Source organism: Muntiacus reevesi, chromosome 7 (genome assembly GCF_963930625.1).
Source record: "Muntiacus reevesi chromosome 7, mMunRee1.1, whole genome shotgun sequence".
Classification (NCBI taxonomy): Eukaryota; Metazoa; Chordata; class Mammalia; order Artiodactyla; family Cervidae; genus Muntiacus; species Muntiacus reevesi.
Genome location: NC_089255.1, coordinates 97,956,125 through 97,971,887, shown reverse-complemented (window position 1 = coordinate 97,971,887; position 15,763 = coordinate 97,956,125). Strand labels below are relative to the sequence as shown.

At 46.1% G+C, this 15,763-nt stretch overlaps 1 protein-coding gene across 6 annotated transcripts in view; it reads left to right on the top strand.

Annotated features, from left to right (window-relative positions):
* TTC7B (tetratricopeptide repeat domain 7B) overlaps window positions 1-15,763 on the top strand; it is a 266,980-nt gene that overhangs the window by 132,446 nt on the left and 118,771 nt on the right. For all 6 annotated transcript variants that reach the window (XM_065941200.1, XM_065941203.1, XM_065941202.1 and 3 more), the window contains exons 6-8: window positions 781-859; window positions 7,042-7,214; window positions 14,229-14,292. In XM_065941200.1, coding sequence (XP_065797272.1) covers window positions 781-859; window positions 7,042-7,214; window positions 14,229-14,292 — 316 coding nt within the window. The remainder of the gene's footprint in view (window positions 1-780; window positions 860-7,041; window positions 7,215-14,228; window positions 14,293-15,763) is intronic.

The following is a 15,763-nucleotide window of genomic DNA, read 5'->3' as shown; positions in this document are numbered from 1 at the left end:
GGCAGCGCTCGATGTGAAGGGACCTGCGGGGAAGTGATCCCAGCCGGCTGGGCGGGCACAGCCTCAGAGAGGGGACAGACACGTGGGGTCTGGGCGTGTGGGTCAGGGGGAAGCCAGGCCTGATTTGCCCCTTCCCGAAACATGCTACCCACACGGCGAGGTGCATGGCCGTGTGTGAGATGCATTGACCTCAGCCCAGGGACTCCCTCCCGGGAGGGGCTGTGACCCTTTCCTGCCTGCTTAGGGTTGGGGTTAGGCTGGGGGCGGGCAGGGGCTTTACTGGGCAATGGTGTGTGTTCTTGGAGACACAGAGTGCTTGCCCGATGGAGCCCCTCATTTTCATCCCTCTGTCCTTGTCTTGCTCACAAAGGAGGCAGGTCACAAGAAGCTTTCCTGCATTACACACGTTCCTGGACCTTTATGCCACCCATTCTGGGATGAAAAGAGTTTTGCGCCAGTTAATGAAGTAGGCTGAGCTACTGGGCGGGGGGAAGATAGACTCGTGAAAGATATCTTGCCTTTTAAAATTTTTGCCTCAGATCTGGCTTTCCAGCATTTCTTTGCTTGAGAAACTTTGACAGTGGAAGCACCAAAGCCCATCAATCTTAGATCAGATTTTTCAGACTTGAGCAAAGATGGACAGACACGTGCAGAGCGATGGTTCACTTACCATCTCGCCGACAGCTTTTATGTAGACAAAATGCAGTGGAACGTGTGTATAAAATATTTAATATTAACAGACGCCAGATGGAAGCCCTGTCAAATTCTGTGTGCCCACAGGAATCTGACAAGAGGAGTCGGGAGGTTCAGAGAGCTCCTCAGAGCAGTTGAAACGAGAACAACCCAAAACCTGCGAATGGTAAGTGTGACTGCCGACTTGGTTCAGGCCTGAAGGCGCTTCAAGGACCTTCTCTCTCTTTCATATTATAAATGATATATGATATATCGTAACATATTAGGTAATATAGACATTATACATTTTAAATTCTATCAGCGAGGCATGTCGATACACATTCATTCACCAGTTTAAAGTCATTGGAGATTAGTAGTCACAAAATTGTTCAGCCATCATTTATATTTCCACTCAGAGCTTTCTCATCACCCCACAAAAACCTCCATGCCTGTTACTAGGCCGCCTCCCTCTGCTCTTCCCCCAGTATGTGGTCTTTTTGTGACTGGCTCGCCCAGCGTGATGTTTTCACCGCCCACCCGTCCTGTCCTCTCCGCGGTGGATGATGTTCCAGTGCAGGATAGGGCACGTCTGTCTGTTCAGCCGCCAGTCCCTAGGACACTGGAGTGTGTCGGCTTGTCAGCTCTCATCAACAATGCTGCTGTGTACATCCTCATGCAGGTTCTTCTGTGGATATTTGTGTTCGTTTTTCTGGGGTACATACCTGGGATTGATGTTGCTAGATCCCATGGTAAGTCTACGTTTGGCCTCTGGAGGAATTGCCAAACTGTTTTCCAGATCGACTGCACCATTTTACGTTCTCAGCAGAAGTGACGAGTGTTTCAGTTTCTCCACGTCCCCGACAGCGCTTGTTTATCATTTCTTTTCAGTGCTAGCCATCCTAAGTGAGCATGCAGTACCGTCTGATTGTGGTTCCGATTTACAGTCCCTGACGGCTGATGACGGACGTCTTTTCACCCGCTCCTCGGTCACGCTCTGTTAAACCATAAGACGTGCACCCTGTGTGGCAGCTGGCACTAGGCCCTCCCGATGCCAGTGTGGTTGTGTGCTGAAGGTTCACACCGCGCCCTAGACAGGGCAAAGCACATCAGATCCTAGGAGAACCTGGCTGTTCAACTATATGGACCACAAAACCCAGAAATAGAAAAGCTAGTTAAATACACTGGCTGATCAGCAGCTTGACTCGCCTGTGGACTTGAGTTCTCTCGCCTTCCTTTTAACCCTTTCACTCTCCTGTCTGGGGGGCTCATAATTACACCCCCACAGTGTGCCCTTCAGAGCCAGAGTCACCAGCGTTGGCGTTTTGTCATCTGTGCTGTGGTCTGCCCGTCATCATGCATCCTTTACCATGGCTTTTCATTTTTCTGTCCACACCACGTGGCATGTGGAATCTTAAATTCCCTGCCCAGAGACTGAACCCATGCCCTCTATAGTGTAAGCCTGGAGTCTTAACACCCTGGACCCGCAGGGAGGTCCCTCGGGAATCCTTTAAGTGCTCTGAGTGTTCAGTCGGGCGAGGCTAGGCCGCTCCTGTCATGGGAAGTGAGGCCGCGTCTTCATTTTGGCGTCTCCAGAACATTAGGATGTGGACGCAAGACTCGCAGGTCCCGGGGGCTCAGCCATAGGCTCTCCTAGGATTACAGGGCCAAGTCTCCTCAGTCGTGTCTGACTCTTTGCGACCCCACGGACCGTGGCCCGGCGAGTGGGTTGCCATTTCCTCTTCCAGGGGATCTTCCCAGCCCAGGGATTGAACCCGTGTCTCTTAAGTCTCCTGTGTTGGCAGGCAGGTTCTTTACCACTAGTGACACCTGGGAGGCCCAGAATTATTGGAGATAAGACAAGATGGGAGACTTCACACACACACACACACACACACACACACACACATATCACCAAAACTCACTTGCTCTTTGATATCTATTTATGTGTTGTTATGATTTATCAGTGCCCTCAGAAGTTCAAAGAAAACATTTTTGATCAACACAGCTTTTTAAGGGAAAAAAAGCCCTGCAAAAATATGGATAAAAATTGTTGCCACATGTCTTTTCTCTCAAATTGACCTCCTCCCCACATTCCATAAAACTTCCCAACTGGTCAGCATGAACAGCTTAAAAGATTTGAAAGCATAATAAGAGTACTGGCAAGTGTTCTTGTAATTGTTTTAAAAGCTCACTTAGCCAGTCTTTCAAAATTCTTAAATATAGACTCTCAAAAAGTACATATTTCATTACGGAAATGAGTGGTTCTTCCTCATTAAAAGATGTGTGTACATAGACTGCACTGTAGGAATCTGTCTGTTGCTTAAGCCAACATTATTTTTCAGAGTTAGAGAATATTTTCTATCATTGTGTAAGGTTTATGATTTTCAAATCAATGTGTTTTAACTTATAAAAATCCTTTGAGGTAGGATTCTGGCCAGAAATATGTTAGGAAGGAAGAGTGGTTTCTTTTTTGTTCCTGAGAAACCCAGTGAAGGGACTTCTGAAGGAAGCCTGCGAGGACTGGAGCTGGCCCTGGGCACGTCCAGCTTTAACTCGCTGGTCGGTGTTAGCACGGGCTGCCCTGGGAGCTCACGCGGTGAAGTATCCGTCTACAGTGCAGGAGACCTGAGTTTGGTCCCTAAATTGGAAAGACCCCCTGAAGAAGGAAATGGCGCCCCGCTCCTGTGTCCTCGCCTGGAGAGTCCCATGGACAGAGGAGCCTGGCGGCTACAGTCCCTGGGGCCACACGGAGTTGGACACGACCGAGCGAGGGACTCGTTCACATTCAGCGTGAGGGGGCACTCCCCACTCAGTGTCACGCTTGAGCTGCGGGCACACCTTGGTCTTGGCTGATGGTCCACGAGTGACCTAGATTAAACTGCTTCTGATTCTTTGAGTGCTCAACCAGAGGTGTGCGTCTGATACATCTGAGGACTGAGCAAATACACATCCCTGTGCCTGACCTCGGGAATGCCAGCCTGCAGCTGGACTCAAGAACCTGTATTTTCTAGTTTCCATAAGTGACTCTTTCCCCAGCTCAGCTGAAACACTCCCTGGGACATCTTCACTGGCGTCTTTTGGTTTCCACTGGACGTGAGAAAGCTTCTTTAGCTGTTGCCACTCATGAGACAAGGTTTCTTGTGTATGTGTGTGTGTGGCTTTGGTTTTTTTTTTTTTTAACTTTTTATTTTATACTGGAGTATAGTCAATTAACAATGTTGTGATGGTTTCAGACAGTGAAGGACAGTGAAGGGACTCAGCCTTCCACAGACATGTATCCATTCTTCCCCAAACTCCCCTCCCATCCACGCTGCCGCATGACACTGAGCTTACGGTTGGTCCTTGCTGGTGATCCATGTAAACACAGCAGGGTGTACATGTCCATCCCAAACTCCCTAACTTATCTCTTCCCCTCATTGGTACCCACTGGCAATCTTAAGTTCCTTCTTTAAGTTTGTGAGTTGGTTTCTGTCTTGTAAATAAGTTCATTTGTATAATTTCTTTTTAGGTTCTGCACATAAAGGATGTCATATGATTTTTCTTCTTCTCTAAGGCAGTGTTTCTTAATTGCTGTATGATTTCTTTTCGATTAGCTGATAGCTGCAAATTTATGATATCCTTACGAGATGGAAAAGTTGCTTTGTAAACTCTGGTGTGAAACTATAGCAGAGAAGGATTTAAAAGTACATTTACAGCAACCCCATTCCTAGATATATATTCCAAATAATTGAAAGCAGGTTTTCAAACCAAAACTTGTATATGAATGTTCATAGCAGCGCTCCTTACAGTAGCCAGAAGCTGGAAACAATTCAAGTGTCTACCGGCTGATGACTGAATAAACAGAATACAGCGGAGTATCATTCAGCTGTAGAGAGGAATGAAGGACTGATTCACGCTGCTCCATGGATAAACCTTGAGAACATCACGCTGAGCGAGTGGAGTCAGACACAGAAAGACCACGTGTTGTACGGTTCCCTTTATATGAAATGCCCAAACTAGGCAAACCGACAGATACAGGAAGCAAACTCGTTGCTCCCAGGGTGTGGGAGGAGGGAGGATGGAGAGTGCCTTCTCAAAGGGTGTGGGCTTTCCTTTAGGGTCAAGAGTGTTCTGGATCTAGACAGCGACCATGGTTATACAACACTGTGAACGTGCTAAATGCCACTGGATTGTACACTCTAAAATGGTGAATTTTATGTTATGTGAAGTTTATCACAGTTTAAAAACACATGCAAGAAAAAAAATAGTGCATTTAATGACCAAATTTATGCAAAGAAGTTCAAGTTCTTCCAGACCAGCTTTCTTCCTTTCTTTGTTTTCATTGAAATATATTTGATAGTCATCAACAATTTTAGGCATTTAAACTACAAACTATATATGTCCTGAGCATAGAACATGAACGGTGTCATAGACATTAGTGATCTTGCTGATAATTTCTCCTGTTCAATCCCCTCTGAACTTCTTTTGTGCTTTCGGTGAATATAACCAACATCCTTCCTAATCGGAGGCGCGTGATGAGCTGATGCCTTTAATATATGCAATCACATCAAAGCCTCATCGAAAAGCTCTCTCCGGAAGGTTAATACCTTGAGGGAAAATGAGGTCTGGTGTGAGCTGTCCGGCAGCGGACAAGCAGACTATCTTGAGGACAGAGACTTTTACCTTAGAATCCCTCTGTGGCAGATACATCCACAATGTGAAGTTCCTGTTCATTTTTCTCCTTTAACATTTTTTTCCCCTCAGCTAGAGCGAGTGGGGGTTATTCTTGCCAGTTGATGCTTCCAGCAAAAGTCATTAGTTTATATGACTGCAGGGAGATCAAAACGAGGCCATAACGGAAGGTTTAAGAAAATGGTCCAGGAACTGTTTAGGTGCTGAAAATCGTGTTCTTATGAGATCTTTACAGATGGCCCAGTTGGGGATGATCTGAGTGCATCTAATTTCACATTTTTATAGACATTTAAAGCCAGTGGGTCTTACTTGGGAAAATGAAGAAAATTTGCCTTTACCCAGTGGTTATCAGGAACCACTAAGCTAGTGATTGGGTTGCATTTAGGTTTCCTTGTGGTGTTTTAAGAGATTTCTCACGGATGAAAGCCTCGCAAAGTTCTCTTCTGGAACATATTGATTTAAAAAGTCTTGTTCTCAGGGAAGATCAGTACCCTCTCCCAAAGAACACTAAAACCTTGTGGAAAGCCTGCTGGCTGACGTGTTCTTTCCCTGCCTCTGGCTGAGGGTGAGGTTGCCTGGATCACCCTGCAATGCAGTCCTTCTATTTTCAGAGGGATTTTTTTTTTTTTTTTAATTTCTCCTCTTTGTCACTGGGAGATGATGAGGACATCAGTGAACACATTTCTCAGTAGCTGCCTTGTCTCCTGCCCCACGGAGCTGCTCCGGCTTCCCGGGTGACTCTGGCAGGGAAGGACCCGCCAGTGCAGGAGACATAAGAGACTCGAGTTCGATCCCTGGGTGGGGAAGACTCCCTGGGGAAGGGCATGGCAACCCACTCCAGTCTTCTTGCCTGGAGAATCCCGTGGACAGAGGAGCCTGGCGGGCCCAGTCCAGGGGGTCGCAAGGAGCCGGACAGGACGGAAGTGACGCGGGCCACACGCACGCATGGTGCTGCTCCCGCAGCAGAGCCACCGAGTTAGGGAAGCACAGTGATCTGCATCCCACCCGGGGACGAGACTCAGACACTTCTGAGTTTTCATAGTGGGAAGAGAGATGTCTACCCAGCTTTGAGGAAATGTACTTCGGGGTCAGTGCCCGTACTCCCACTGCCCTCCCTGCCCTCGGGCCGGAAGACCCGGGATGCGGGAAGGACAGGCAGGGCCTCGGGTGCTGAGGGCCAGGGCGGGGACACGGAGGACTGGTTCTGGCTCGCCAGAGAAGGAAGACATTCTAAAAATCTGCACCGGACATCCTCTTGTCATCAACAAAGAGATTTTTTTTCAGGGATGACATCATCTAGGTTGAATTCTGCCTTTCTGCCAACTTCGGGCTTCAGCAGGCACACGTTGGACAGTGATGACAATATTTGCAGTTCACCTCTTATTGAGTTAATACAAGAGCTTTTGGAGAAGAGCTTAACTAAAAATTTCAGATCCAAAACATGTTTAGTGTTCCAGAATATAACAGAAGCAGGGCAGCATTTGAAGGGCATGAGGTTATCTGTTTTTTAAATGTTTCAAGTATCTTAGTGTATCATGTTTCATTTTTTTTGTCATCAATGAGAATTTTCATCATAGGAGTAAAAATTTTTAACGAGTCTTCGAATAGTGATGACAAAGTGGTGGCTGATGAGCAAACGAATGAGTGAATGACCCGAGATAGACTCACGGCTGTCCCTCTGCTCCTCTGTGTCCCCAGACAATAGCCAGGCAGCTGGCGGAGATCTTGCTGCGGGGGATGTGTGAGCAGAGCTACTGGAACCCTCTGGAGGACCCGCCATGCCAGTCACCCCTGGACGATCCTCTCCGGAAAGGAGCAAACACGAAAACCTACACCCTCACCCGGAAAGCCCGTGTCTACTCAGGAGAGAAGTATGTGCGCTGGCGTCCTCCGCTAGCTTAGGGGGCGGGAGGGACACCTCGGGCCTCCCGGGCGGCGCCAGCGCAGGAGGCGCGGGACTCGCAGCGCCCATCCCTGGGTCGGGAAGACCCGCTGGAGGAGCGCAGGGCAGCCCACTCCATGCTCTTGCTGGAGAATCCCGTGGACAGGGGAGCCTGGCGGGCTGCAGCCCACGGGGTCGCAAAGCGTCGGACGCGACTGAGCGACTCGGCACACACACACGCAAGCATGTAGAGACGTCACGGGCAGATTTTTTTCTCCCCTGAAAGAGAACCAGACGAGCAAGTCTAATTTACGAGTTTAATAAAGATACTTCTTTACTTTTCATAACTTCAGTGAAATCCATGCACTAGTGGGGACTTTTAAGTGGGAAAATGCTCTCATTCTTATCTAGAATAGCTTGGCTGCTATTCTCAGCCTTCACTGTTGGTCTTTGGGATTTTCATTCAGATTATTATAAGAACTTCAGCATCATACAAAGTTATTAGTAAGCCAGAGTTCACTTTTTTTTTTCTTTTCCTCAGCAACTCCTTGATCTTTGTTTAAAATTTTGTTTTAAACCTAATTAGCTGTAAGAAGAAGGAGAATTAAGCCATTAACAAATGATTAGTAATTTACAAGTGATTGAAAGGTGATGTCTCTGTAGAGTGTGTTCACTGTTTCCACTGTGTTCACTGAGGATGATGGGGTAAGGGTACGCATGGCTCCATCTGGGCTTTCCCGTCGGGAAGGAGTAGGCGGGAGACAGAGTGAGACCCTGCAGCGACAGGAAGACAGGAACCTCCCCTCTTCCTTCCCGTCTTTGTTCCTACAAGACCGAGACACCGTGGCTTTTCAGAGCCTCGCCATGAGGGAAAGAGGAACATGTACGAATAAATATGGAAACCTTCTTTAGTCACTGTGTAGTGGGGAATGTCTGAGAGCCCACAGACTGCTGCCTCTGAGGCCCCAGGGAGCGCTAACACAGAAGGGGACTGGAGGGTTATCGCGGGTGAGGCTTCTGAGCATCGCTCTGCAGCCTCGGGGGCCAGTGCTTCTCAGGGTAACTGCCCCTCAGTCAGTCAGTCAGTTCAGTTGCTCAGTTGTGTCTGACTCTTTGCGGCCTCATGGACTGCAGCATGCCAGGCGTCCCTGTCCATCACCAACTCCGGAGTTTACTTAAACTCCTGTCCGTCAAGTCGGTGATGCCATCCAACCATCTCATCCTCTATCGTCCTCTTCTCCTCCTGCCTTCAATCTTTCCCAGCATCAGGGTCTTTTCCAAGGAGTCAGCTCTTCACATCAGGTGGCCAAAGTTTTGGAGTTTCAGCTTCAGCATCAGTCCTTCCAATGAACATTCAGGACTGATTTCCTTTAGGATGGACTGGTTGCATCTCCTTGCAGTCCAAGGGACTCTCAGGAGTCTTCTCCAACACCGCAGTTCAAAAGCATCAATTCTTTGGCACTCAGCTTTCTTCATAGTCCACCTCTCACATCCATGCATGACCACTGGTAAAACCATAGCCTTGACTAGATGGACCTTTGCTGGCAAAGTAATGTTTCTGCTTTTTAATATGCTGTCTAGGTTGGTCATAACTTTTCTTCCAAGGAGTAAGCGTCTTTTAATTTCATGACTGCAGTCACCATCTGCAGTGATTTTGGAGCCCAGAAAATAAAGTCGGACACTGTTTCCACTGTTTCTCCATCTATTTGCCATGAAGTGATGGGATCAGATGCCATGATCTTAGTTGTCTGAATGTTGAGCTTTAAGCCAGCTTTTTCACTCTCCTCTTTCACTTTCATCAAGAGGCTTTTTAGTTCATCTTCACTTTCTGCCATAAGGGTGGTGTCATCTGGATATCTGAGGTTACTGACATTTCTCCTGGCAATCTTGATTCCAGCTTGGGCTTCATCCAGCCCAGCGTTTCTCATGATGTACTCTGCATATAAGTTAAATAAGCAGGGTGACAGTATACAGCCTTGACGTACTCCTTTTCCTATTTGGGACCAGTCTGTTGTTCCATGTCCAGTTCTAACTGTTGCTTCCTGACCTGCATGCAGGTTTCTCAAAGAGGCAGGTCACGTGGTCTGGTATTCCCATCTCTTTCAGAATTTTCCACAGTTTATTGTGATCCACACAGTCAGAGGCTTCAGCGTAGTCAATAAAGCAGAAATAGATGTTTTTCTGGAACTCTCTTGCTTTTTTGATGATCCAGCAGATATTGGCAATTTAATCTCTGGTTCCTCTGCCTTTTCTAAAACCAGCTTGAACACCTGGAAGTTCATGGTTCACATATTGTTGAAGCCTGGTTTGAAGAATTTTGAGCCTTACTTTGCTAGCGTGTGAGATGAGTGCAATTGTGCGGTAGTTTGAGCATTCTTTGGCATTGCCTTTCTTAGGGATTGTAATAAAAACTGACCTTTTCCAGTCCTGTGGCCACTGGCCACTGCCTCTCAGTCTTCTTAAACTGACCCTGGCTTTTCTCTGTCTTGTCATCTTGCTCAATTTGCATTTCTTGTATGGATTCAGAGTAGTGAGCATTTTCTTAACTTTTTCCTGCATCCCTTACTCCTTATCTGGATTCATAGAACATCTGTTCTAGCAATTTTCAAACTCTCACTTTTAAAATGCTGACCCCTTATTATGAGCTATTTAGCAGCAGGACTGAGGTTCTTTTTTAGGTAATGTTTTTAAATCTTAAAAATAGACCCTAGATTTTTCCTCTGCTTTAGCTGCTTCATAAGTGCTGTATATTGAGGACTCCAGCTCTGGCTTCCTCCCCCAGTCAAGTGTGACATGTGGATGAAGCTCTGTGTCTGGCTGGGTGCTATTCCAGCATGGCCTCACCCCTTGAAGGTAGAAAAGCTCAGAGTGCCGGCCATGTCTCCCTCCTTTCTGGAACCACTCAGTCTTTGCCGTATATCAGCTTCCCCATCTGTACCAGAATTATGGAGGCAAAACATAGATGGAGTTAAATGTAGTTATTAGTTAAAGGGAAGATTCCCATACCGTGAATGGTTATTGAGACACAAGTTTCATTTCACACAAATACACACAGTTGTTTTTATTAATGTTTTGTTGAGATCTAATTCACATGCTATACAATTCACTCATTTAAAGTGTACAATGCACTTTAATATAGCTTTTAATGTTGTCACATTGCTCATCACTATGGTCAAATTTAGAGTATTTTTATTACCCCCCCCCCAATAAACCTAGCACCCCTTAGCCTGCCTTCCCCCCAAACCCTTATATGTTCACATGAATTTTAGGATCATTTTGTCTATTTCTGCAAAAAAGCAACAAAGGGCAACTAGGATTATGATAGGAAATGAATTTAATTGTAGATTAATTTGAGGAGTGTTGCCATCTTAACAGGGCTTCCCAGGTGGTGGTAGTGGTAAAGAACCCGCCTGCCAATACAGGAGACTTAAGAGACATGGGTTCGATCCCTGGGTTTGGAAGATTCCCCCGGAAGAGGGCATGGCAACCCACTCCAGTATTCTTGCCTGGAGAATCCCATGGATAGAAGAGCCTGGCGGGCTGCAGTCCGTGGGGTCACACAGAGTTGGACACGACTGAAGTGCCTTAGCACACACGCACACCATCCTAGCAGTATTAAGTCTTCATGACCATAAAATGTCTTTCCATTTATTTTTCCTTTTTTTGACAACAATTTGAAGTTTTCAAAGTATAATGTTTGCATTTCTTTAGAACTTATGCTAAGGGTGTTTTGGTGTGTGTCTGCTATTCTTTTCAATACAATCATAAATGGAATTGTTACTCTTGCTTTCATTTTGGGTTCTTTATTGCAAGTATATAGAAATAAAATTGATTCTCTATATTGATTGTGTATGCTGAAGTCTTGCTGAACTGCTTTATTAGTTCTGATAGTTTTTCAGATCCCTTGGGATTTTCTATACAAAAGATCATGTCAGCTGCACATACAGTTTTACTTCTTCCTGACATGGATGCCTTTTGTTTCACTTTCTTTCTTCCATTCAATTCTTCCTTGTAAGAAGCACTTGAGGTGGTTTGATAAGGAAATGCACATTAGATTAGATAATTAGCACAAAGTAAAGAAGGAGGCTAGAAACCACTATTTTGTGCCAGGAAGTGGATGATGAGTTTTTGAACACTAGGAGTGCCATGCATTGAGCTAAACTCCTCCGTAGGCCTCAGAGGAGACAGTAATTATCCTGGCATCCTAAATACAGGCCTGAACCTCCTGGCAGCCAGTGCAGAGGTTTTTGGTAAGGACGAGGATGCTGTTTGAAGGATAGTGATGAGGGACATTGAAGGGTCCTGGTAACTACTTGGCAGAACCAAAGGTATGAATGAGCAGCAGTTCTTCCATCACCTTCCTCCAGATCTAAGGCTGGAGTTTCCCAGCTCCACAGCCTGAGGCCTGGGGGCCCAGGACCTTCCCTGGACACTCTTGGGCCCTAAGAGGACAACATCACAAAAGGAGAGCCCAGCAGTTTCACTGTCCACCCTGAGCTCCACAGGGAAGAACGACAGAATGGCCAGAAATAGGTCTAGAGAATTCATAATTGGCGGGGGTGGGGGGGCGTTAAACTGTAGTGTGCAGTTTTTCAGGTATGTCTCTTAAAACTATCCTTTCCCCTCCCTTGGTCCCTGCTTCTTCCTGCTGGTCCTCAGAGCTTTGCAGCGCCCCCTGGGGACCCATCTTGCCTGCCTTGAAAAAGGTAGAGGGTAGATGAAGTAGAATTAGGATCAGTTAATGTGCTACTTTTGGCAACCCACTCCAGTATTCTTGCCTGGAGAATCCTATGAACGGAGGAGCCTGGTGGGCTACATTCCACGGGGTCACAAAGAGTGAGTGAGTGACTTAAAAAAAAAAGTGCTACTTATTAGCAGCTCTGGTTAAAATAACACAACCTTGCATATAAGCAGCCTAGACGACTCAGATGGAATTTGGGGATTATTTTGGACTCAATTTGCTGGTGTTAAGTCACAATTAGCATGGGCTCTCTCTCTTTTCAATTAGTCTGGACAATGCAGAACTGGCTAGCTATGGGGGAAAAAAAAAGCTTAATGTTACTGCTTTTTTTGTGAGGTCCCAGTTGCATGTGAACATGAACTAGAATGTCAGGATCTGATGGCTGGATGGACACACACACACACACACACACACACACGAGCATTCTGAATTCAAAGCCTGTAGGCTCTATTTCTGAATTTAAGGGGAGAGAAGTGTTCTCTCTTTTAAAAACCCAAGTCACCTAAAGCTACCTCTTAAACGAGGTCACTGCAGATTCTAGAAGCTCGCTCCTTGCTCACAGGCGCCCCCCCCCCTTTTCTAAATTTTTTAATTGAAGGATAATTGCTTTACAGAACTCTGTGGGGTTCTGCCAGACACCAACAAGAACCGGCCACAGGCACACCCATGTCCCTCCCTCCCGGACCCCCTCCCGCCTCCCTCCCACCCCGCCTGCAGCCCGTCACAGAGCCTGTCTGAGCTCCCTGAGGGGTACATCCCGTACGCATTCTGTCTGTTTCACACGTGCTGTACATTTCCATGTCACTCACTCCATTCATCTGCCCTTCTCCCATGTCCACAGGTCCGTCCTGCGCGTCTGTTTCTCCACTGCTGACCTGAAGCTCACAGGCCCTTTTATAAACTCTTAATCCTGACAGAGCAATGGGAACCATCCCACAGGTGGTCTCCTTACCTCCAGGATGTTCGAGCTGTAAACTCTCAGTCACTGTACTTTTCGATCTTACTCCTCATGGTCCTTTAACACAGTACAAAAGTGGCTGGCACTGCAAAAAGAAGTGCTTAGGTCACAAGTATCACAAGAGCTTAGATCACAAGTGCCTAAATCACAAGAATTTAGAATCATTTGGAAAACGTTTTTTGACCATTTGGGGGCAGCAGGGGGCCTCATCCCTTCTCTTAAGTTAGATGTAATAGTATGCCTGGGAAGGTGTAAATTTAGTCTCTATTTCGTCCTCTCCAAAACATCTAGGGGTTTTTTTCTTTTTTAACTTTTTTTTTTTTTTAGTTTTTCTTTTTTTTTTGGCCACGCTGTGTAGCATGCAGGGTCTTAGTTCCCCATCCGGGAACTGAACCTGTGCCCCTGCGGTAGGAGCGTGGCGTCTTAACCACTGAACCAGCAGGGAAGTCCTTAACCAAGTGCATTCTTCCTGCACTCTTCTAGCATTCCACAAAAGGGCTGAGTTTGGCCCAACTTGTGATGCAACTCACAGTTCTACTCAAGGATTCTAGAGCTTTAGAATGGAGAAAAATGCGGAAGTCTTTTAGAATGCTCAAATCACAAAAAATATGATATAGAGAATGGAGATCAGAGTTACATTTAGTTTATATTGTTCTCTAATCCTGAGCAACATTGAGCTTAAAAGCCTTTCCTTTTAATCCAAGATGTTGAGTCTAGCCAAATTCCATAAAATTGATTAATAAGACAGTTCTTGCATGCTACCGCAAAATTTGGCATGTGTGTTTCTGTAAGATAGCTCACTTAGCAGTATCCTAGTATCTTACAGTATCCTAGAAATTATTCAAACTCTAAAATTGCTTCCAATCTCCTATTTCATTGAAATGACAATATATAATATGCCAGCTAGCAAGTAAGACATGAGAAGAGTACCATGTAGTGAAATGTCTGCAGGTTATAACTCATAATGGGTTTAGGAGAAAGTCTGTGTTATTTAGACAATGTCAGTTTGTACTGATCAAAATTTCTGCCTCTATAATAGTCACAAATGTTATTTGGGCTTTTAACTTGGTTTCTACAGCTTTACCCTGCTACCTGCTATTAAAATGCATAGTTAAAATATATAAATTCCATAGATTACCATAGAAGTAAACAAATTAATTCAAGTGTCCAGATTATCCAGCATTTTTTATGGCTTCTATACTATATAAAAATCTAGAAGCTGTTAGCATTCAGTCCTGCTCTTAGTCATGTATTTTGTGTTACTTTGAAATTGCCATATATTAAAGTGAATTTTCTTTATACAGCATTTTTTGCCCTCAAGAAAATACTGAAGAAGCCCTGTTATTACTGCTGATTAGTGAATCAATGGTGAGTAGAATGTGTTTTTACATTTTTCTTTCCCCTATTCCTTTAGTCCCTGTTTTGATATGATGACTCCATCAGGATAGTGACTCTTTTTCTTTGCAGAAACAAGAAGAGTACTTTCTGAAGGGGATACCTGGTGGGAAAAATAACTTCAGTGGTTTAAAGAGAGATGTGTCTAATTCTTGGGCTGGCTAGGAATGCCCCTTGGGTTGGCCTGACGCGCGAAACTTCTCTTTCCCTTAGCAATTAGCAGGCATCTGAGTTCATTCATTTATCCACAAAGTATTGATTGAACAAGAACACAGTTGTATATGGGGAACTACAGCTAAAACGACCATCAGCAGAACCTTAAATGGTGGGGGAGAAGCCCTCAAGGGTAAACCTTTATGAGCCTTCTTCATTTGCCTTGGTGGGAGGGAGAATTTGGGGGTGAAACACTGACTGTACTGAACCTCTGGTTTCCATAGCAGCAGCCTGATGAAGCTGCTTGTGTTCCGCCCAGGTCCTCTCTCCAGCCCCCACCTGATCCCCAGGCATTGCACAGTCCCAGGCAAGGAGAGCCCACTCTGTTACCTGGCTCCACTGTCGGGAGGGAGTTTTTGCCAGACCATCAGATTCCTTTGAAATGTTTTCTTAGTGTTTGGCCAGGAGATCGAATTTAGGTCTAGAATTTCATCGTTCATCATTTACTGGGTTTCTTCTCAGCACATCGCTAGGCGTGACGGCTCAACTTGAAGCATGCCAGAGTAATATGTGTCACAGTAGTTAATACCTTGGCACATAAATGATGTGTGCTGGGCACCTGAGCAGAACAGCAAGCCCCGGGGCTTGGAAGGTCCTGTGTCCACCAACTCATTCAGACGAGGGACGGGAGGCCTCCTTCGGTGGTCTCCTGCTCCTTCTAGCGGATACCCTGTCTCCCTTCCCTAACTCCCAGCCTGCTGGGCAGGCAGTAGGAAAAACAAGGAGAAAAAGGAGGTGTAGCTACAGCAAGAGAAGGTGGTCCCCTCTGCTCTAAGCTTACAGTTTAAGTGGAGGCATGAGATATCCTCCGGGGAAGAAGACTTAGAAATGGGTGCTGAGTGAAGATGGGGCAGAAGAGGCTGGGGATGGGCACGGAGGGTAGCTTTCTTGCCTTAATTTAGAGCTTTGGGTTTTCTTTTTCTGTGAAATGGCCCTGAGATGTTTACAAGAGTGAGACTGCTTGAGTTACCGCATCTTTTTATTTGGAAGCCCTTTGACGTCATTGGCCCCGCTTCCTCTGAAGGATACAGGTCGCCTCCATGGCTCATCTTTCCTTGACTGTCAGCTGGTGACTTCGGATGGTGTCATTTACATCCTCCCCTCTGCCTTGGCACAGTGGTGGAGGCACATGCGTGCACAGGCCAGCACCCAGTGGCCTCCTGTAACTGGTGTTCAGACGAGCAGATCTCACCGAGCCCCGTCGTCAGCTCTGTGGCGGGGGTTGGGGCGG